Source organism: Naegleria lovaniensis (genome assembly GCF_003324165.1).
Source record: "Naegleria lovaniensis strain ATCC 30569 chromosome Unknown tig004, whole genome shotgun sequence".
Classification (NCBI taxonomy): domain Eukaryota; phylum Heterolobosea; class Eutetramitea; order Acrasida; family Naegleriidae; genus Naegleria; species Naegleria lovaniensis.
In genome coordinates, this window is record NW_025407826.1 from 24,663 (window position 1) to 48,062 (window position 23,400).

General features: G+C 37.5%; 7 protein-coding genes across 7 annotated transcripts; 4 read left to right on the plus strand and 3 right to left on the minus strand.

The window, feature by feature from the left end:
• Positions 1-201: 201 nt before the first annotated feature.
• On the plus strand, positions 202-1,353 carry C9374_011225 (uncharacterized protein; the record flags this gene model as incomplete). The annotated part of the gene is made up of 2 exons (XM_044686857.1): positions 202-352; positions 536-1,353. The coding sequence occupies 2 exons, from the start codon at positions 202-204 to the stop codon at positions 1,351-1,353; spliced, it is 969 nt and encodes a 322-aa protein (XP_044554394.1).
• A 536-nt stretch (positions 1,354-1,889) lies between these two features.
• On the minus strand, positions 1,890-4,244 carry C9374_011226 (uncharacterized protein; the record flags this gene model as incomplete). Its single annotated transcript, XM_044686858.1, has 1 exon — positions 1,890-4,244. The coding sequence occupies one exon, from the start codon at positions 4,242-4,244 to the stop codon at positions 1,890-1,892; it is 2,355 nt and encodes a 784-aa protein (XP_044554395.1).
• Positions 4,245-4,850: 606 nt separating this feature from the next.
• C9374_011227 (uncharacterized protein) lies at positions 4,851-5,138 on the plus strand (the record flags this gene model as incomplete). Its single annotated transcript, XM_044686859.1, has 1 exon — positions 4,851-5,138. The coding sequence occupies one exon, from the start codon at positions 4,851-4,853 to the stop codon at positions 5,136-5,138; it is 288 nt and encodes a 95-aa protein (XP_044554396.1).
• Positions 5,139-5,623: 485 nt separating this feature from the next.
• Positions 5,624-6,328, plus strand: C9374_011228 (uncharacterized protein; the record flags this gene model as incomplete). Its single annotated transcript, XM_044686860.1, has 3 exons — positions 5,624-5,675; positions 5,830-5,862; positions 6,075-6,328. 3 exons carry the CDS (start codon positions 5,624-5,626, stop codon positions 6,326-6,328), a joined length of 339 nt encoding a protein of 112 aa, XP_044554397.1.
• A 944-nt stretch (positions 6,329-7,272) lies between these two features.
• C9374_011229 (uncharacterized protein) lies at positions 7,273-8,977 on the plus strand (the record flags this gene model as incomplete). The annotated part of the gene is made up of 2 exons (XM_044686862.1): positions 7,273-7,313; positions 7,459-8,977. 2 exons carry the CDS (start codon positions 7,273-7,275, stop codon positions 8,975-8,977), a joined length of 1,560 nt encoding a protein of 519 aa, XP_044554398.1.
• An 85-nt stretch (positions 8,978-9,062) lies between these two features.
• Positions 9,063-10,973, minus strand: C9374_011230 (uncharacterized protein; the record flags this gene model as incomplete). The annotated part of the gene is made up of 1 exon (XM_044686863.1): positions 9,063-10,973. The coding sequence occupies one exon, from the start codon at positions 10,971-10,973 to the stop codon at positions 9,063-9,065; it is 1,911 nt and encodes a 636-aa protein (XP_044554399.1).
• A 38-nt stretch (positions 10,974-11,011) lies between these two features.
• C9374_011231 (uncharacterized protein) lies at positions 11,012-22,648 on the minus strand (the record flags this gene model as incomplete). Its single annotated transcript, XM_044686864.1, has 1 exon — positions 11,012-22,648. One exon carries the CDS (start codon positions 22,646-22,648, stop codon positions 11,012-11,014), a length of 11,637 nt encoding a protein of 3,878 aa, XP_044554400.1.
• Between the last annotated feature and the right edge of the window lie 752 nt (positions 22,649-23,400).

Here is a 23,400-nt window from a genome sequence, read left to right on the forward strand (position 1 = left end):
TCAATAAAATTGATCATCTCTTGGAAGTGAAATTTTATGTTACTAGTGGTAGCCGTTCAAGCCATGTGAAAGGTTAATATAAACGTTGTGAAAGGTTGAAAGCCTTTGTATTCCTTTTGTATTCCAACAACCACAACTGAGATTGAAATCCAAAATATTAAAAAAATAGCCCAACAATAACTATACAACAATACAGCCATCATGGAGAGCATTACCTCTGAAACTTTGAGCCAGATGTTGAAATCGGCTCCTTCCGATCATTCAGCTGAAAAGAAGAATGGACATGGCAAAAAGAAACAACAAGCAAAGAAACAAGAGAATGGATCGTCATCCAAAAAGCAATCGAGAGAGGGTATGTAATCTTTCATCATCACGGTGATGTGAATATTTAATCAAATATGCGGACTTTTAAACTTGTTATTTTTCGGCATCATCTTGATGACGATTTGAATAATCAATGATCATCAACACATTGTTAACATTTATTAACATTCAAATGACCTTTCAATCTTTTTATAACAACAATTCTAACTAGAAAAATCAACACAAAAGAAGTCATTTAAAAGCGATAGAAAGGACAAGAGATCGGATCAAAACAAGTCCAACAAGAAAAACAAAAATCCAGCTCCTGAAGATCTTGTTTTTTCAATTACTGTTCCTAAAGGCAACAATAGAAACAATACCTCATCAAAGAGCAACGATAGAACCTCATTCAATTACAAACAAAACAAAATACAGAAAAATGCAAAGAAAACTTCAAAATCAACAAGAAATTATTCTTCGGACGAGGATGCTGATAAAAAGCGATCTTCAAAGAGAGAATCTGACAATTCAAATGAAATATTGAATGTTGTGAGACAAGCAGTACAGGAAGCATTGTCACAACAGAAACAGCAACAGGCTTCACAAAATACTCCAGCGTACACTGCTCTCTCAATACCTATTACTGGAAATCCTAATGGATATCTTCCTGCATATGCAGGAAACAATCCAATAACCTTAGTATTACCACAACAGCCTCAAGCATCATCCCAACAAGTGTATACCGAGAAACCTGAAAGAAGTTCCAAGTCATCCTCTACTAAGAGAAGATCTGACCGTGACAACAGCGACAGAGATGATTATTCTAGCGATGACAACGCCCGCAGAAGAGAAAGAGGCAACGGCAGAAATGGAAGTGCCAATGGAAAGAGCCGATTCAACAAGACTCCATACAGCAGAGACAATGACAGAAATGTTGGCAATAGAAGTCGTCAACAAAGCAATAAGAATTCTAAATTCGATGATCTTATCATCAGTACTGACAGAGGAGAACGGGTGGTGAAAAAGTCAAACACTAATAGACGTAGATAATTCTCGCTAGACACATCAGAAATCTAGGACTTGATTCACAATTGGATCTCAGTATATTTAATATTCTAAAATAAATAGTTAATAATAATATATTATTATTACCTCAATGTTAGATATTAGGGCACGATGAGCAGATGCAATTTGATCTGATACGGCCGTTAAAAGTGACTTCTAGATTCAATTTTAATTCCATTCTCTTCGCAAGATTGTAGAATAGTCTCGATTTGTCTCGCATTCATTGTTCTTGTTGATTTTCCAAACCATGTTTTGAATGTGACTTCGTGTTTGCAAGGAAATGTTTCGTAACACATCCACCCACACACTTGTGACTGTGATGGGAAGCGGAGAGAATATGAGGAGCAACCGTTTCAATCCAACACAGGAGTTTACTTGTGGTGACGGTGATGAGCGTTCAGACACTTTTTCAACCAAGTTTTCAATCAATAACAAAATTACTCTATTTGTATCGTTTCCTCAATACTATTTGGAAACCACCTTTTCGACAGCAATAATGGTGATTTTTAAAAGAAACAGTCCTAAACAATAGCGTTTGATTTTTGAATTTCATAAACTTTGAACCAATCTGAGAATTCCTTAGTTTCAATGAGTCGGCTGTGAGTGTCCAACATGTTCACAAAAATATCTGCCCAGAGAATTGAATGAAGATCTTGAATTGTTGGTGATGAAGAGCTGTCATAATGCTTGTTGTTCCCTTCAGGGAATGACTTGTCCATTGTCTTACAGCTCTGTTGTTGCATTGCTATAGATGTGCTGTTCAATCGTACAGCATCCAGTAATTTGTAAAACGATTTTTTAGAGGAAGATGAAATGTTCAATTCGAATGCAGAATTATTCTTGATGAACTCATTCTCAATTTCATGCATAATTTCAAATGTCAAAAATTGGTGCTTTCCCTTTTCAGCGAGTTGCTGCATCTTTTTGTAAAATAAATAATTTTCAATGGACATTTCTTTGGTAGAGTATTCTTTGAAAAGATCTTCAAATTCTCTATTACCGAGAAATGCATATAGTTCAGACTCCTCTTCATTAGGATTATTGACATTATTGATATTTGTTGCATGTTTCTGTTTTCTGATTCGTCTTCTAATTTTTGTAAAACTTTCCATGATTAAGATATTTCCACCACAAATTAAGGCAATAAAACAATGCATGAAAAATCGAAACATATTTCCCAAGTGAAATGAAACTGAAAAAGGAGATGTTGAATTGGAAATAACGAGCGCTATAATCAATAATAAAATAAACGATATGAATAAAAGATCAAGTCTCACCATAAGCGGATCGTTAAAAAATAGGAAATGTCGAAGCCCTTTTTCTTTCAATATTTTCCTGTTGAATAGGGTGTCGACAGCAACAGCAATCAATCCAATTATTGTTGATAGTAATACATAGGATGCAAAGGTAATATTGTAAATACTTGAAAGAGTCACGTCAAAAAATACAGCAATGCAATGAAGTGTTAACACAATAGAGAGAACAAAAGACGCGGCTACAATAAGCACAATTCCCGTCTTGAAAGAAACACAGAAACTGTGCAACAAAACTCTCTTTTTCCCCTTTGCAATTAATCCATATAGATTTCTCAGGTAGAAATATCTCAAAATTGTTAAACTGTAGACACATATGCAGAATACGATTAGTATTACACCAATGTAGGAAGTACCAAGGAAGCATTGTGAGGTTATGGAAGACAAAATCACTTCATATACAATGAATAAAAGTGGTAAATAAGGAATAACTAGACGTCTTTTGATCGATGGTAATCGAAATGCCCTCATTGAAAATAGCATGATCAAATAGAGCAAGTAAACCAATATTATTGGAATGATCCAATAGTCATGGCTCGCAAAGAACGAATATTCAAATGGCGTGCTATTCAAGTACGATGTGAATAATTGGTTTAAGCTAAAATGAGCCTCAATAGAAATATTGAACCTGTGTTGAGTATTTAGCATCATGGAATTAAACCATTCATAATCAACGTGGACGTCCGTAATATTTGAAAACAAAAATCTCATAAAATTAACATCCTCCTCTGTGATGTTTCCAAATTTAAAGTATCTTGATAGTAAAACACGATTGAGAAGAAGGTGCTTGCTACCTGCGAGTGTAAACAAGGGATGTAATTGGGTTTTAGATGTGACAATCTCAAGGGGAGCCAGCTTCATTGGCACAAAATCAGATGGATTCATGATATTTGCATCAGAGTAGTACGTTGTCGATGGTTTTCTTTTTTCAATAGTATTTCTATACAAATTCACAAACAAGAAAGATTGTAATGAGTCCATAATAATAATGTCATGGTCCACAAACAATTGTCTCTGTGTACAGAGGTCGCTCGAGAAGTGAAGTAAGTTAAATGATATTGATGCAGAATCGATATTATGAAATTCAAGTGTGGAGAGAAACAATGGAGCATACTCAGCATCAATACCAATCGAAAGTTGTTGTGTGTTCTGATTTGACATGGAAACTTCTCTCAGCCATTCTAATAAATCTCTTGTTGCTGAAATGTTGAATGAATGGCTCACATCTCTCCAAACAAATGCTGTTAAATAATTACCAACAAGGAATAACGTCGTATTATAAGAAGGCCTTTCTCTTGAAATTAGAAAGAAAGTACTCGGTGGCTGCACTTCTTGAACAGGCTCTTTCAAAATAACATCTATATAATTCTCTTCATCCATTTGCTTCATGAATATGGATGATGAGGTAGACGGTTCCTCTTCGTTGTGTACTTTTCTTGGCATGGGACTCATGGATGCATTCACTAGCACTACTATCATCATCATCATGGTAGATATCTTTACCACCCACCACGCTCTCCACGAGATTGCATTATGAGCAGCAAAATTTGTAGCACGAGTCATGTGGTTGGTGTTGAGTATTTCGTTTTCGAGCGAGTAGAAACAGTTATAATATTTGCCCGTTCCATAGTGTTCCCAAATATTAAGGTTTCCGCCCTCCGGTCTGACCACAACTTTGGATCGTCCATCAATTTTCATTCGTTTGTATTCGACTTCGGAATTGAAACACCAACCACAAGAACGAGAAGCTTTTCAAAATTGTATCTCAGAGAACCAACAGATGGCCATTTAAAGAAGGTGGTAGAAAGTATATACTTCAAGGCTCCGTAACAATGTTTGCCCCACATTCATCACGTGTAAATTGTTGCATCGTTGCACGAGCAATTTTTTCAGCGTTTTACAGTATGAAGAAACCCCAACAACATTCCTTGTTAAAAGCTTCAAAATTTAATGTAATTCTTTCAACACTCTCCATTCATTCCAGTACATTCAAATCCCTCTTCCCTTTCTCTCAATAGGTTCATTCTCTAGAGAATTGATGTTGTTGTTGATGGCAGACTTTCACAATTTGTGTAACGGAAATTCAAAAAAAACAAAACCACTCTAGAGAGAGGACTTTGCGCTCAACAAGAAGAACACTTTCTCATACATCTTATCCACACACACACCATGGTCGATCCAAAGGAACCAGTCGAAGAAGGCACAGCTCCAGCAGCCGAGGAAGAAGAAACAACAACCAAGAAGGGAACCAAGAGAACCAAAGCAGAGGCTGAAGAAGAAGAAGCCGTTCCAGAAGAAGAGGAAGAAGAGGAAGAGGAACCAGAAGATGAAGATGATGAAGAATATGTCGATGAGGAACAAGACGAGGATGAAGATGAGGACGAAGATGAGGATGAAGATGAGGAAGAGGAAGAAGAGGAAGATAGAAAGAGGTCTTCAAAGAAATCTAAGAAGTAAATTCGAGAAATATTCATAATAATAATAATAATATTTATATAATCGAATTTATATTTGATTATATCCTAAAGGTTTCATCCTCTAAATATTGACAAGACAACAACAACAACACTCTCGTATAAATTATAATGATGTATTAAGAAGAGAATTTTGTATAAACTCTCTTGCTAAGCTTATTTAAATATTATTATTATTTGTTGAATGTCGAATCATCATCCACATGGATAACGACGATGGTTCGAAGTGTGTATGTTCTGGTTCCTTTCGAGTCATCATTCGTGATGAAGAGCCTTGAATACTTGTTCGATAGAAGCTTCGATCATTCAACTCATCACCTGCAGCAAAAGCAACGCCTTGTCATCATGTTCGATCGAAACGGTAAGTGTTGTTGTGCAATACTTCGAAATACTCTCTCAACTGTCATTCGAAATTTCGCGTTTTCACAACTAAAAAATACAAACAAGAGAGAGAACCTCAATTTTGCCATGTCCAACAAATTCACTGCAACATTCAAGAAGTTGTGGGATTCTCCTATTGGTACGTGATGATGATCCAAGGATGATGTAGAAATTACATGTTTTTATCCACAAAAAATTGACCGATTTGGAAATTTATGAAAAAAAATAATGAAACTCAACAATAATTCATCATTAATTAATTAACATTTTTATGGAAACATGTACAAAATTAGGATTGAAGACCACTCACTTTTGGGGACCAGTGGGTATGTTTGACAATCATTGTGGTGTGATTTATTCAACATTTTTTATTTGAAACAATCTTCAAAATTTCACAATGTGAATACTTGACATCAATACTCACCTTGCGTGACACGATCATGCATTCCGATTTTATCATGACACACTCAACCATTTCAACATTTACAATTCAAATGATACATTTCACAAATTTCACAATTCAATTTACAAATTTCAGCCAACTGGGGAATTGCTTTGGCTGGCTTGGCAGATTACAAACGTCCTCCAGAAAAAGTTTCCGGACCAATGACAGTTGCTTTGTGTGCATATAGTGCAGTTTTTATGAGATTTGCATGGATGGTTAAACCACGTAATATGCTTTTATTATACTGTCACGTTGTCAATGAAAGTGTTCAATTGTATCACTTGTCAAGAAAGATTCATTACGAATTTACAAAACCAAAAATTGATCTTCCACCAACTCAAAATTAAAATTCTTGAAAAGAATAGGAATATCAACAGCACAAATGCATTTGTAATTGTCAAATTTTCCTAATCCTTTATAATAAATTCTTTGAGGTTCCATTAAGAGCTAATTCCATTTCTTTAAATAATATTTTGATTCGTCATCTTTTTTTGGATTTCATCATCATTGAGCATTATTTCGTATTTCCTTATCAGGAATGTGGTATTTGAGAGCGATGCTCGTACAACGAGCGATGATATTTCGCACATTCAGATCTTTTGGCTAAATTCTCAACACCATTTTGTTGGTTATAAAAAATATCCTCAACTGCCAGTTGTCAGAACCATCCACCGGTACATCTACTGTAAAACAGTCTCAAAAGGTTTGTCGCTGCTTTGCTAACCACACAATTCTTATTTATTACCATTTCTTTCCCAATCAAAATGTCAAAAGTCCAGTCCCAATTAGTATTTTTCAAAACGTCAGACACGCACCTTTCAATTCGGAGACAAAAAAATTGAACCATGCACCCAACCCACCCTCTTCTCTTTCACAATTCTTTCATTCCCTTTCCAACACACTCTTTCTACAACAACAAAATTCTTCCCTCTCCAACACAACCACAAACATCAATGACACTTGTCATCCAACATTATTTCAACTCGGTTCATGGAGTCGAGAAACCAATCCCAAACTCGAATACGGTCTCTGCCCCGATTCAATCATCACTCCAATTTTCGCTGGTGTCTTTTTATTGTTCTATCTATTGGTTGTGGTATTTTCTTTTTTTGGAATTATTTGGAAACGAAAGAATGGACACATTGAATTTCGTCATCCAGTGTATTTAGTCATGACTTTGATTGCATCCATGATTTTAGTGGTTGGATTGTCGTTACGTTTTCTGATTGGAAGGAAAATATTTCCGTGTGGAATTTACACCTTGTTGTTTTTTGTGTTGCCAGGAATTATCATGTTACCGACTGCATTTCGATGTATGAGATTGTTTTTTATGTAAGTTGTGAATGAATTTCATAGATGTGAACCTGTGCCAATGATAATGGACAAATTTGGAAAATTGTAAAATGTGAAATTTGATCTATTCCATCCTTTCAAATGATTGAAAAATTGAATACAATCTATTCATTACCACACACAGGTATCGACTCAATTTACAAAAAACAAACATTTTCGAAAGAGCTCTCGTAGCCCAGTCACATGCCAAAATTTCCAACGCCATCTCTTCCATCATTCCCGATGAAGTTCAAAAATTAGAAAATGATACACTCGCCACTCCAAGAAATTCATCTCGAACCAATTCAACAGCTCATTTCATTGTAGATACTTCTCGAAAATCTTCAACGAGTCATTTAATCATTCAAATGGATCAATCCTTTCATCATGAACAATCATTGGAAACAAAAACACCTCGTGAAAATACACCAAAAGAGGAAACTGTCAAAAATCCTTCTGTGAACGCATCTCAAGAGGATGCTTCCGATTCGTTCAATGAACCATCCAATTCTCTCGATCGAAAATGTATTGAATCTCCTCCAACGAATACAGAATTTTCTGCTGGACTAAAATATGATGAATATGTCAGTACAGAAGTCACGGAAGAAACCACTGCTGACATGATGACAGACGGAAGAACCACTTGGAATGGAGATCATTTTCGTGACATTTTAGAACTAAAATCAGAAATTAACAAATTCAAATTTTACAAATTCATGTTAAGCTACAAGGTTCTCATCATTACTTACCTTACCGTCTTGTTCATTCAAATGGCCATGTGGTTAATTTTGGGAGGAGTCGAAGAAGCTGTCTACACTTCTGGTTCGACCACTCCAGGAACAAAACGAATTTTTTTATTGGAAGGAGGAATGCTAGTGTTTGAGCGAGGATGTTCCATGTCCACAACTATGGTGTTGATTATTGCAGGAGAATCTGTGTTTTACATGATTTTTGAAATTGTAGCATTTGTATTGTGTGTGAAATCGGATCGAGATACTTGGGCTATTAAGAAGGAAGCATTAAGCTTGATTATTTTTCAAGTCTTGTTTGTGATTGCATTTGTTGTGGCTGGATTGTTGGATATTGTGGTGGTCTTGACAGATTATTTTGTACCATATGGATACACGTTGATGTTTTATTCATTTTTGGAAGTCATTGTCACAGTGACATGTCCAGTTGTGTATGCAATTGTGAGAGATTATAGAGAGATGAGACGTTCCAAGTATCAGAAAGAAACCGAATTGGAATCGATTTTGAAGAATAAGAAATTGTTTGAGAGACTTTTGGACTATTCTCGTAGAAGTTTTGCTCCTGAGAGCGTGTTGTGTTATCGTGACATTCAACATTTCAAAAAGTCGAAAAGCAATCAGAAAAGAAAGGCTGCTCAATTTATTGTCAACACTTATTTGCAACAAGGTTCACCTCTTGAACTGAATATTGACAATGTGAATGAACGAGGAGAAGACTATACAAGAAAAATCGCTGAATTTACTGAAGATGCTAAAATTCCAAAGACCTTGTTTGATGAGTTGGAAATGGCTTGCTTGGTCGACATGAGAGATGTGTTCACAAGAGCTCAAGTCGATGACAAGGAAATATTCAACGCAGTCCAACAATGGAAAAAGGCTCAAGCAAACATCAAACTAGAGGAAGTCAAAAGGTGAATTCAATAACTGTACACTTCTGACCAAATCAGCTACCACGATGAATAGGTGATTTGAAAGGAAACTGTATAGAATGAGGAGTTTATTACTTATTTACGATCAAACTGATCTTCTCATTACTGCTCTCCTCTTCAGCAGTCATATGCTCCATTTCTACATGAACAGTTGAGTCATGAACCACTTGATTGACAGACATAATGTTTGTGGTAAGAATGGATTGCTCAGAGCTTTCAATGGCAACAATTTCACTTTCTTTTGACAAGGAACAGCCAACACGGGGCAGCAAAGGCCACAACAGCATGGAGAAGGCAGAGTAGAGTTGTGTGAAAATTGTAAATATGATCCAATACCAAAACATATCAATTTCTGAAAATAGAGGTGTAAAACTCATGTACAATACTCCCAATACAAGCGCGACAATCCACAGCAAGATGGCAACTGCAAACATGAGATTGTTGTACCACTTTCTCACAACGAAAAACATTGGAGCTAGATAGATTAACCTTAATAAATGCAAGCCCAACATTGAAACAAAGGAAACTCCCCATACAGCATCTCCAAAGAGCTGGAATTTCACGTATCCGACACATGTCTCAATAACCACAATCACTACATTGGAAATAAAGAAAATGGGTCCGTAAAATGCCACAAATCGTGCAACATTTGTGTTCGAGGTTAAGGTACTCCTGAAACTCAAACTGAGAACAATCAATGATAGCAACATCAAAGTATAGGCCGTTACAGAAGATGCCAAAATTGGTGTTTCTGTTGTTTGGTCAAACATTGGAAGAAAGACAATGCATGCAGCCGTTTGGACAATCTTGAATAATGAAACAGCAACCCTTAAATATTTGCTTGTTTGAACCTTTGTCCTAAATATCATGAGACCAATAGTGGCACAAACAGAGAACACTGTAAACGCGTACAATGTGTAATGAGGAGCCAAATGCATTGCTGTCATGTCATTACTAATCCATCCTGTTCCTAAATACTGAACAGCGTTCTTACATGAGGCAATTAGGGCTCTTGTATTGAACGACCATGCAGCTGTGTCGGTGGTTACTTTATCTAACATTGCAGCACCAAGGAAGTTTGTTTGACCAACATCTAGATAACCGAAAAGAACAAACAGGACAGATCCAACAATTATTGATATTGAGTACCATGCATACACTAATTGTTCAATGGTCGTGGGGTAATTGGAATATTGAACATTAATATTAGGCAACGTTAGAGTGGTTGAATTGGTCTGTACATTACAGCTGAATGGCTGCAAAGTTTGAACGTTGATAATGACAGCACTCAGACATGTGTCATACAGCGGTTGGCTCAGATATCCATTACTTCCAAACACATGAATATCCTCCCAAAATTGAGAAGAGCATTGGATTTTAGGAAGCAAGCATTCGTCTTTCAATGATCTCGTATTTGAAATAGCTCTGCTACTGGCGTCGTAATCAAATGAAGACTTGAGGAAGCGTACAGATGATGCCGTTGGTAAGGTAAGGGTCGCCTTAGTGTTGTCCAATATCTGAATGTTAGGTAAGAAACTAGAGATCCGTACGTCTGAGCTAATTTGAATATCATAGTTTTGGTTCGCAAACAAGACATTCAACGAAACACGATCAGAATTCGTCCAAGATATGTCAATAAATTGCTGCATGTCGTTCTTCTGTTGAGCCACCAACTGTGTAGATGAAATAAATGTTGTAATATATTGAGAGCTGTTGAAAGCATGCATGGTCGAGTTTGAAAGAGAGATGTTCAAGTTTAAAGGAGCAGTTCCATTCTTAAAAGTAATAAATGGAGTAATAGAGGGATTGCAGACCACACCCTTGTGAAGTTTAGATTGGTTCCAACTTAGCAGTGTGTTTGAGCTGTTATAACAATTGAACATAAAGGATGTTTGATAGGTTGGTGAGACAACATTAGAATCGTCTCTGGATACAACGATACGGCTATTCTTAACAAATGAGTTAAAGATAGAAATGCTCATTCCTTGACTGAAATACAGATCGAATAGATCGTCAACTATTAAATTGGTAGAGTTGAAAGAAATATAATTCCACTTCGAACTATCGTCAAAGAGAGAAATGTGACCTTTCCCACAACTACTTCTTTAACATTCACGTTCGAGTTGAGGTTTCGTAAAATTGTATCTTCCACCGATTGTATTCTCAGCTTATGCGTATCAAGAAGGAAGAGGGAGCATTGAGACAGTGAAGGATATGATATGGAGTATTTTTTCAATGCATCCTGGAACCATGGTGACATGACAGTTGCATGATTTCTGTTCACTCTCAAAATACAGCCAGAATTATATTCAAGCGATGTCAAATTAGTGTTCACTGTTGTCTCTACGTTCTTTCCAGTGACTAATATTAGGTAGTCATGATTGAGGAGGTTGTCATCCACGTCCACAATTGTGTTAGATGTAATCATGTTGTTTACAACAGTTTCCATGTCCATGTAGCTTATTTTCTCAGAATTAAATATAAATTCAGCATTGCCAGGAACACCATTAAGAATGGTAGAGACATGACTCAACATGTTAAACGCAAGTCTATCTGGAGAGCACGAAATAACCATTTGTCCAATGTTTATGAGACCAGGCCAACTTGAGCCGTTCATGGCCACCTCAAGAACACCTTGAACTTCTGATTGCTCTATAATTTGCAACAATGTATCGCTTCCTTTTGATGACTGAATAGTGAACATGTAATTTTCGTCGAACGGCTGATTTTGGAATGTGATGGACGTTGTCTTTTTACCATTAATGTCAAGTAGGGAATTCATTGGGTGATTATACCAAACAATGTCTAATAGGGTGACAGAGCCCTTGTCATAAACTTTGAGAGAATCTCGTTCAAACACAACCTGTAAATCACTACTTGGTAGTTGAGGATCATTCGTAAGGTGAGTTCCCAATGATTGAACATTATTAAGAATGTAAATGTTTGGTAGCACAAAATTGCTAGAGGGGTTAATATAAATGAGATGCTGAGCAGTGTTCCACTCTACCACTGCAAACTGGTTGGATGAAAAATGGTTGAAGTGTATTTGAAGTGGAAATTGGTTATTGGAATCACCAACAAATGTAAGCATACTCGATTCAGAGAAGGATGAGTTGATGAAGGTATGAGTATTCATAAGAGTTACTTCGTATCGACTGTCAACAGAAAGCGTATTGTTTGTGAGTGTCACGTCTGACCATGGTGCTTTGTAGTCAACAAGGGTCAAGACAGAATTTCTAACAATGATCGACTTCAATAGTTGGTCAAAGTTGATTGCTTGTAAGTTTGGTGTTGAAATGTCAAGCAAGTCAATGATATTTGTATACATAGAACACTTGAATGCAAGTGGAGAGATTGTAAATTCTTCCAAAATTGCAGCAAGCCATTCGGATGGTACGTTGTTGACCGAAAGATCTGCAGGTTTAAGACAACCGGAGTTCAGCACCATGCTAGTGGAAGTTTGAACCGCTATTGTAGAATGTATTCCGGTGACCACCAACGTTTTTGAAAAGCTGCTAGGTTCAACGGTGACATCTGCATTATTAATAACCACTGAGCCACTCATGCTCTTCACTAGTACTTTTGAGGCGCTTGTAAAGTCAAATACAGCTTCCAACGTATCTGGAGTGCTCTCGACAACTGCATGTATTGGTTCCTCTTTTGAATTAACTCTCAAATTTCGGACCCCTAGAGCCTCAACATGGAAAACTCCAAGATTCAGAACTGCATAGTTCATTGGGGTGTCAGAAAAGAGTTGGAGAGGATAATTTTGAATTGATCCATTCTCTTTGACATCTACAAGTATTGTTCCGTTGGTAGATGGCTTTGTGTCTATGAAAATTCTAGACGGAGTTGAATAGTCAACAAGATCAATATTAACAATCCAATTTGTAGGAAAAGAGCCTGATTGTGTGACGCCCAAAAAAACCACAGTTGAATCAAACCCTATTTGTGAAACTTTAAATAAGGTGTCTGTAGAGAGTTCAATTTGTCGTGTTGTAGCTGTCTCTGTTACGTTAACCCATACGGTTCTCATGTCGTTTTGTAGCAATTTAATATTTCCTCCTCTCAAATAATGGTTGGAGCTGGGTTTATAGTTTGCTGGATATGAATGATGTAGCGTAATCAAGTCAGATCTATTGCACGTTATATGAGCAATATCTTGTTGAGTATTTGGTCCTATTGGTCCTACTATTGTATTACCATACATTGAGGATGCAAAGTCTGCAGTAAAGAATTCAATAATATTCCGTTTAGAAGGAACACTGAGCATGGTCAGTTCAATGCTGCTTGTTGGACTAACTTGAACAAATTTACTGGCCCCGTTTCCAGTTTTATAAACTGCAGGTGTTTCTGTTTCAGCATGGAATATGTTGTTTTTACCATCACCAAGATCAACTGTAAGTGATGAAGCTGTGACTCCTCTAGCCACAAAAGTATCGTCTCCTGAACCAGTCTTGATATTGAAACGAGAGCTGCGAGGATTATATGCAACTTGACACAACGTGTTGGTGAATCCGTTCACATCTAATAATGACTGCATCCATGGAGTTGGTGGCTCCACTGGTATAAGAGGTTTGCCGTCAGAGTCTGTGGCAACTAGACATCGTTCGTTCATTGAGAAATGTTGATTTCCATTATTGTTGTAATTCGAGACATCAATGTTTGTAAGTTGAGAGCTTCCTGAAATTGCAACCATACTCATAATGTTTGCTAGTGGGTTTGCCTCTGCATGGCTGCACACTCCTTGTTTTGGTCCAACAGAGATTGAGGACATACCAGAGATCAAAATGGTCGACTTGATAGCAGTTGAGCAAAGATATACAGCAGGAACAAATTCTGGAGTGGAAAATGCTGCAGGGAATGAGAAATGATATTCTGTTTTGATGGAACCTTGAATGAATCTAATTTCTGAATATTGGTTCTCGCTGTAGTGAATTTGTAATCTTGAAATTTGCCTTAAATAAATATTGGTCATGAAATCCGTGTTGATTGGATCATCAACAGTAATTCTACCATTTTCGAATGCATATCGTAAAGGTCGCTTTTCATTTCTTGCATCAATTACTACGGCATATGCTTCGTTATTGGTATCCACGCCCTGAATGTAAAGAGAACATTGAAGCGATGAGAGCTCACCGTTTTGGCTGATATATACTACTTGGTCACCTCCTCCCTTTAAATCAAGTCTAAACTCGTTACGAGTTTGGCATGAAGAAATATTGTGATAGATGGTTCCTTGAGGAGAGTTGTCAGTTGTGACATGAATTGAATTAAAATCATCTGGAGAGAAATATGAAACTGTCACTAAACCGCCATCGTTCTTGTTTACAATGTCGTATCTTCGATGTTCTAAATTGGTCCAACGAACTGAATGGTTTCTACCAAGAGAAATAGACGAGCTTGTAGCATAAATCTCAGAAATACCTGGTGGAACATTAATTGATACAGTTCCCAAGTTGATACCTCCACTACCTCCTGATAAATACAGAGAGCCTTGTATTGCTGCCAAGTCTGTGACATGGAATTGATCATCGGCATTTCCTCCCACAGCTGTCACTGCACTTCCTAAAGCCACCTTGTCAATGATGAATGTAGATGGTTGATTTTGTGCAAAAACATTAATGACAGGCATATCGTTTTGTAGCTGAATGAAATTATTGTTGTCATCTAAATTAATGGAAGATGATGAAATCTGATATTGAGAACTTGGAATTGTTACAGTTATTTCACCAGGTCCGGAAATGTACAGTGGTCCTCTATAATCAGTGGCTTGGGAATCAATGTTGACTTGTGATTTTTGGGCAACTGCGAGAGAAACAGTGCAAGGAGAGCCTTTAAGGCTGAATAATGTTCCAAAATCGGCCTCTTCAAGAATAGCTCGAGCACATCTTCCTGGAGTGAATTGGATGCCCATGCCGTCTGTGTTAGGAGTGATAAAGGTAGGTGAGATGGTGAATGCAGAGGACTTTTTGTACGAACTCAGAGAGATTCTTGAGGTAACAGTAGCAAGTGGCGGAATTGTCACGAGACCTTGATAGCCCTGGACGTGGATTTCAAATGGATTGGACCCTGGATTTCCATAAAATCCAATTGAAGAAGCGCCTGTATTAGGTGCCGTGAGTGGAGGAGCGTTTTGAGCAAGAGATCCAGAGGGTGTAGTGAAACCAACCACATGTGATGCATCTTTGAGTGAAGTTGGGTATATTCTATACACAGATGGATTGTCGCTTGTAGAGGTGTATTCCGATACATGTTCAAGGTTCAAATTACTGTTCTTATCTGCAACTGGTGCCATAGTTTTTCCTCCAAATGTGAGCTTTGGGAAAACAGGAGTCTTAATTTCTTGCGAAACAATGGTCCAACATTTATGGACAAACCACACATGAATGCATGCCTTAATGTTGAAACCAAATCCTGCGGAAATTTCCATTTGGAATGTAACAGTATTGAGTACGCCGTATTTCGATATCAAATAAAAGAGCTCATCAAAGGTAACCATCTGATTTCCATTAATATCCAAAACTGTGACACCGGCATTGGCTTGAAGAAAAGCGTATGCGCTTCCTTTGAAAATAAAAACACTGACGGACACTCCACCGGTGAGTCGTGCATAACCTGAAACAATCCACAGTGGTGATCCATCTGGCTTTCTCGTAATCATTCCCATACCTCGAACTAGATTTGTGATTTGTTTCGTTTGAATGGCATCTCTGATTCCCTTTGTTGAATAGGCAAGCGTTGGAAGATCAATAACAAGACCAGCGGAAGCCTCAACATATAATTCGACATATGGCCAAGCCCAAATGGGAAATCCAAAATGGGCCGAGTATGACATGACCATTCTTGGTAGAACAATTTCAACCAAATCAAAGTCCTTTCCAAATATCAAGCCAACCACAGCTGATGGTATCAGCTTTGGATTCTCAAAAAGAGGTACATGGAAGCTAGAACTTCTTGTTTCAATGCTTGACCATGTAGCTGAAATTTCACTTTTCATATTTGGTGGAATTGTATCATCAAAAATAAGGTTTTGATCTGGTAAATCTCCAACATGTAAAACAGGATCTTCGGGTTTCTCAAGGTCAACAATAAACTGACTAAATTTACGCCTAATACCACATCCATTCATTACGGAAAGGAAATTTCTAATTACTTGAAGCTTGTCCATCAAATAGTATAGCTTGTTGTATGCATCAATGATTTCTTCAACGTTGATTGCGTCACAACTTCCAGAGCAAAAGTGTTTTGCCAAGAAGATACCAAGCTCAGCTACATTCATCTTTCTACCAAATATACGAGAAAGTACAGGAACTTCCTTCGTCAAGAAAGCATTTGGGCCTAATATTTTGTCTAAATTGGATAAAACTTTTTCTGCTTGTTTTCTTGCTCCATCTGCCATCCGAGCTAATAATGTTCCAATACAAAGAGTTGGCTCAGAAATGGAAAATGCAGGTGTGGTTGATGTGGATTTACCCATTTCCCAATCCCACTTAAATTCAAGTGTTATCTCAAAATGAGGTAAGGCATCGAGCGGATCTTGAACATTTTTCAATAGTTTCTTGATAATGCCTGCAAAGCCAAGCTCTGCTTTTCCTGATAGGATAGCATTTACTCTAAAGAATGATGTCCAGTCGCTGTTTACACCAAATTCTGCGTGGAAATCACTCTGTGGATCTACAACAATCTCTGCGCCAATAAAACCTAGCTCACCTTCGAGCAGTGCATTGCCGATTTTAACATCGGCTACTCCTTTAATGACATATCCGTCTTCAAATGTAACTAGTATGCCGTTTGTCTTACTGAAGATTAAGTTAAATCTGAAATCATAATCTATTTCTGATTCAAGCTCTGTTTGTGATTGCAACCGAGCGCCTTTAGATGAAGCGCCTAAATCAAAGTCAACATTGGTAATTGAGTGCTTAACCAGTCGCTTAATTTCAAACTTCCATTCATATTGATCGGAATGAACATCTGGTACTTCTGGGCACTGAATTGGTTGTAATTTGCTGCACAAAATGATTGTAAACTCTTTCAGAATAAATTGATCAATAGAATCAAGGTTTGGAGCTTTTCCTTGAATGACATCATTCACCATTTGTGTAATGTCTACCACTAATTCATTGGTCATCTCTGGTCCAATAAGGTTGGTAAATTCTTTTTGAATCAACTTCTGAATTTCTTTATCAATCAGAGGTACTGCGACTGTCTGAATTAGACCATTAGGCCCAATAAACAATCTCTTAATCAAGGCAGAGAAATTATTTTCCCATTGAGCAATAAAGGTGCTGGGATCTTTAAAGAAGTCAAGTAAAGTATGGTCCTGCAATAAATCATTCACAGTCTTAGAAAAAGATCCTGAAGGACATGTGTGTTGATCAATAACCCACGCATTGGGCGCTCCAATTAAAAATTTCTCAATATTAGGAACTTGAACAGATAATTGACAAGCGGACAAGTCAAAAAATGATACCATCGCATCGAAACCAGCATTTCCTGTCAATGAATACTCAATGGCACCATTGTTTAAAGAGATTGATAAAACTGTGGGGCTACCTATAAAAACATCTGCACTAGCAAGCATTAGATTAAGAGGACCTAAGGATGCCTTTAAATTTCCATTCATCTTGAAATTTGTGTTGATATTGAATGATGTGCCATCTAAAATTTCAAACGAAACACCATTGCTCCAACTGCAAGCGAAATGAATTTCAAAGTTAGCATTGGTGTTCAATGAAATACTGTCTTTTGTACCTAGGATTGATGGTAGAGCAGAATCACCAAATACATTCGACTTTACGTACAATCCCTCGTTTGAGGTGATAGGATAGTTCAACAATTTCAAAGTAACCACAAATTTCTTGTCGCCAACATTGATATCATAGCACACTTTTTGACCCCATGAATGCTCTAATAAATCGCAAAATTTTTCAAGCGAAAATTCTACAATGCCATTGCAAACGCTTTGTTTGGCAGAAGAGAATTTGTTAACAATTGTTGATTCTAATAAATGTTTGAGAGATCTTTGAACAAACGGTAGGGGAGCCTGTAAGAACGGTTGTTGTCCAATCGTATCCGTTGTATGCATTATTTCATCAAAGAACGAGCACAATGATGTGGCATTAGTTTGACTTAGACCAATATACGTTTCTTTAACCGCTGAAATGGAAGAACTGAAGGTAGCCTCTAATTTGTGAATTTCCATTGAGATTGTATCCAGTATTTCGTCAGAAACTACTTTCCACATCTTATTAGAGCTTAACGAAATACTGTCAAGCGGAGGTAAATCGCTTCTTGCCTTAATAGTAGGGTTAGGTAATGTTATTTCTCCGTTTGATGCAATACTGATATCATAAATATCGAACATAGTGGTACTGTTAGTCGATGCTCTCAGAACATTAAAACTTGGAACAATATCCTTATTGAGTGAAATGTCCAGATTCAAAATTCCAGATCCTGTTAACGTAGAATCGGTATTTTCAAGATCAAAAACACCAATTGATCCTGATGAAAGTGAAATAGGAAGGTTTGCAGAAGGTTTGAAAGTTATTTGTGACTGAATTGTGACACCAGAAGTAATTGGTAAGGAGGTAGGAGGTACTTGAGATGCCATACATAAAATTGGTATCGTTGAGTCTAAAATACTCATTGAAATTGGTAGTAAATAGGAATGATCATCTTGTTGGTAAGATTTCAAAGAAATTTGAATCTGATCCAAAGATTTAAACGTGTCACTTCCCTCATAAACACCAACAGAAAACATTGGGCGAATAGTTTCGTCAATGTTTGATGGTAATAAATTCAGCATTACGTCTTTAAACGTTCTTCCTACTGGTAGCTTGAATGTGAATGTAAATTTAAGTGATTTAGAACGTTGGTCACTGAATCTTTGTTGAGCTTCCATTGCTAAGGTAAATTCATAGTTTGGATTGGTTATTATGGTGTCAATTGAGAAGTCGTTTGTGCCGCAACTTAGAATGGAGATGTTATACAAGCCGTATAAAGAAAAAACGGTTCCAAATTTTCCAGAAAAATGAATTCGGTTTGTGATTGATGCTGTGCCTTTTGTTTGTAATTCTACTTTGTTTTGAGAGCTTTCAAGGCTAGAAAACATGTTGGAGCTTGAAGTAAATGCCTCCTTCAAGTTGAACTCAATGGAAGCTGCTGTAAGCTGTGATGGGAAAACGCTCATCATACTTTCTGGTATCTGTAAAGATTTTGTTGGTACTTTGACAAATTGATGAGGAGAGAAGGGAACTCGTGTTAAAATATGAACCAACCACGAAACCTCACCCCATGTGGTAAAACAAGGATAAAATGGAGCATGATACTCAAGTACTTGCTCCGTTGATGCAAAGTCTTCATATTTGAAAATAAGATCGAATAAACTGTTATCCACCACTTCATGAATACCAATTGCATTTGCGATGGCTGTACTTTCTTTGGCGACTACAATGCCCTCAAGACCGCATTGAGAAAATCCGTTATTCATACTCTTCAATTTGTTTTGTGGATCAATGTTGTTGATTGGACATGGATAAGTTTTTCCATTGACTGTAATATTGAGATCTGGAATGCTATTTTGCATTTCGGACAAAATTAAGGTTAACAATGGCTCTCCTAGCGATGTCTTTGTTTTGGGATAGGGTATCTGAACAAATGTGTTATCAATAAAATCATCCCAATTATGAAGCGAGCTCAAAGAGGCGTCTAGAAATGGTACTCTAAAGTTAAGCGGTCCATTATTCAATTGAGTCAATACCTTGGCAACATCTTTCATATTGAAAAACACAGCTTGATTTGGAACGAACAAAGTGCTACCATCTCCATTAAGTTCCACACTTGGTATGGTTCCAATACTTAACAAGTTACCAGAGTCAATTGCCACTGTTATAGGTTGAGATAATTCATTGCTGAAATTTAGGTTTGCAGTGAATTTAACAGAATTTGGCATGTCTATATTGAAGGAAATCATCCCTTCTGTGAGAGTACCTGTTTGCATATTATATCTTAACGGAATCATAAAACCTGTTTGAACGCTTTTACCCTTAATAGCAAACTGTGTGAAAGAAGGAGAGGCTGAAAGAAGAGCATTCATGGAGAGTGTCAGTTGTGTGGAGGCACCCACTGTAGGAGCTCGTTTCATTACTTCCAACGCTCCATCTAATAATTTTAACTTGTGCAACTTGTGAACAGAAAGACTCAATGAAATAGCGGTTCCTTTCATTTGAGCAGTTGCCAAAATCACACTTTGACAGTTTTCGCTCGCACATAACAGATTGAAAAATTGTTCAATCTTCATACATAAATTAATAATGTCCATCGAGTTGCCCAAGGTATTCAAGGTGTGAGAAAGCATGGTTAACACAGTCTCGATACCGTATTGTTGCGTTATCATTGTGAACGTGTTTTCTATAAGTGGTAAGGTTTTGTTAATATTGTGAAGGCCATCTAAATTGGAAGTAAGAGTTGAGACGTAACCGCTCATGACTTGTGGAGAAACAAAATGATTATTGGATGTGTACACAAGATCTCCCTTCTCATTCAAAGTAGCATATACGATACTGTCGTCGTTATAGCTTGCAGCCTTAATTGATACCTTATTGGTTGAGTAGTCATAGGTCGCGTAAATCTCAAAAAACGTGTTCCATGTATCAAAGACGGCTGAAAATGACACAACTCCATGAACAGTTAGTGATGATGCGGAATCTGTCGCAACAGAGACATTTGTGAAAACATTCTCAATGAACAACACAGAGGTAAGAGCACCACTGAATAACGAATTCTTCATAGTAGTGGATGCATCGATCAACTTGGTTGGTCTTTCAATAGAAAATATTTCGAGATACTTTTTGTAAAGGGTTGTCAATTCGGCATTGATGAGAGTTATGGCACGATCATTTCGAAGGATAAGGCTTGTGGTTTGTACCATTGAAAAATCTAGCACCGTCTTTCCATCATGCTGTATCAAGAGGGAGAAAACATCGCGATGCTGCTCAGCAAAGTAATGTAAAAATCCCAACACTGTAGGAAATGGTGTCACTCTATCGATGTAAAACTGAGCCACTTGTTTCGCTTTCTGTTCATCAAATAGTTGGGAGCATGTATCATCCAAAGGCTGCACATTCGTATGAAGGGCAGTCTTAATTTGTTGCAACAAGCTTGGCAACAAAACAGTAAGGCTATCTTCAGTAAAAGGTGCATCTCGTACAAACAAGCCTCCTGGATTACTTGAAAATATGTCATTGGGTATTGACGTAAAGCATTCATGAGCGTTATTGATTTGCTCAATTCTTCCCAAAAGAAAACCAGAAATTTTTAAAGGAACAGAGCGGATTAATGTTGTTGCACTCTTGATACTATCGGTGAATAGTGGAAGTGGCCATGCTCTTCCTTGTGAGGTTGTTCCGGCTTCAATATTAATTCTGATACCAGTGTACCCCATGGAATCGCACTGCATGACCACTTGAGAGCCACCAGAGAAGCCCAGTGGATAGAGCTTGTCTTGGCTAATGAAAACCATTGCTGTTAAGCTGGTCTTGTACGATGGTGGTAAATGAGAAAGGTCACAACTTTTACCACTCGATTGTACTGCCTCTTTGAGAAGGTCCTTGAATGCGATTAAGGTTGAACCAATGCATGAAGAGTCGTCTGTGCCACTTTCACATGATACCTGCGTTTGAAATAAATCGCCCATCTCACTGAACGAATTCGTTTGTGGCATGTAAAGTTTTGATAAAGCAAAGTGTTGTTGTGAGTTTGTGTCATCCATGATTTTGCTACTGTTTAAAAAGACACCTCGAACAGCTGAGGACTTTAAACTGAATGGAGACAAGTCTGAATAATAGGCATGAACTCCAAATTGTGTGGCCAAATACATGAACGAGGCTGCAATATTGTTGGCATTGTTGTTGATTGTCGACAATTCATCATCTTTGAAAACAGCAGTAGTTGTGGATTGGACCATGATGATGAACGGATCAATGCCATCAAATAAATTAATATCCAAAAAACAAAGGCCATTACCAGAACTGCACGATTCCGACGACATCATGGAACCATCCCAACCGAGAGGAAAATAAGGTATTGCAGAAAAAGGTAAAGGAGAGCCGGTTCGCTTACTCATCGTGTACTCTAACGTGGTAGGTATGGATGATTGCAATTTCACTCCGGCCACACTACCAACGATCGTACTCTTCAAATGAAGCGTTAAGGTCATATTGACAGCATCGGTTTCAGGATGAAATTGCATGGAGAATTGTCGTCTTAATTGTGCCGATTGGACCGTGATGGAATTCGGAAGGAAGGTTTGTTCAATGTGCAATAATGATGATGGCGAAGATGATGAGGAGAGAGTAATCCATCCAGAATCATTTGAAAATTCGAGGCTATTCGTTTGGGCATCATTAGTACTCCACAACGCGCACGCATCATCGAGCCATGAAAAATCAGTAAGGGTATGTGTTGAAGAGTAGAGGCTATCGGGTGTTCGATGATTCCTAAATGAGGCAAAACCATGAGCAAGTTGGCACAAGGACGCCTTATTCCTGTTCTCGAGAACGTTGGTTGGAGTCTTTGTTTGAGCGGCCCACACGCTCGTAACCACGAATAGTAACACCACGCATGAAGCAATATGTGTTATTACTTTCTTGGTCATGATGATGATGATTCAAGGAAATTGATACAAGGCAATAACCGTGTTGCAGATCCAAAATCGAGGAAAAAGCACTTGAGAGATTTTTTTCTGAGACCAACGGATTCGAATAATAAATTGGTTCTCTCGTGTGAGCATTTGAATTTTGTGTAAAATTGTTCGAACTGGATCATACTGGATTTCGTTTCAAGCTCCAACGTAAGTTATCCTTTTTTATGCCCCGTCGTTCACTGTTGTGAGCTTTGATGAATCAAGAATTTTGAATGTGGTTGTCATTGATTTCAAAATCTCGTTCACAATCATTTTGAAATAACTGACTGTTAATTACATGATTAACATGGATGATGATAAAGAAAATTTAAATTACGCAACCACATTCCGACTTTGCTGCTCAGTTAAATATGATGAAAGAGTTGTTCAGGCTTTGACAGCATCCACATTTTTTAAACACGGAACTGTCAAATGACAAAGAGGAGTGGAATCCAAAATTCATTAATTTACATTCAACCCCTTCCACTAGGTACGAAGAGTCCAGGCTTTTCCATTCAGAGATTTTCAACGAACACAATTGTGTTTATTTCACCTTTCATATCCTTTCATGGATCCATTTTTGATGTTTTCATCTGACTTTGAAATGTTGATTAGCTAATCACAAAAAAACACACGAGTAACAACACATTTCCTAGAGACACGACATCTTATTGTGTCCGTCATTTGCACCTCAAGCTAAAAAACTCTTGGCATTTCATAATCGA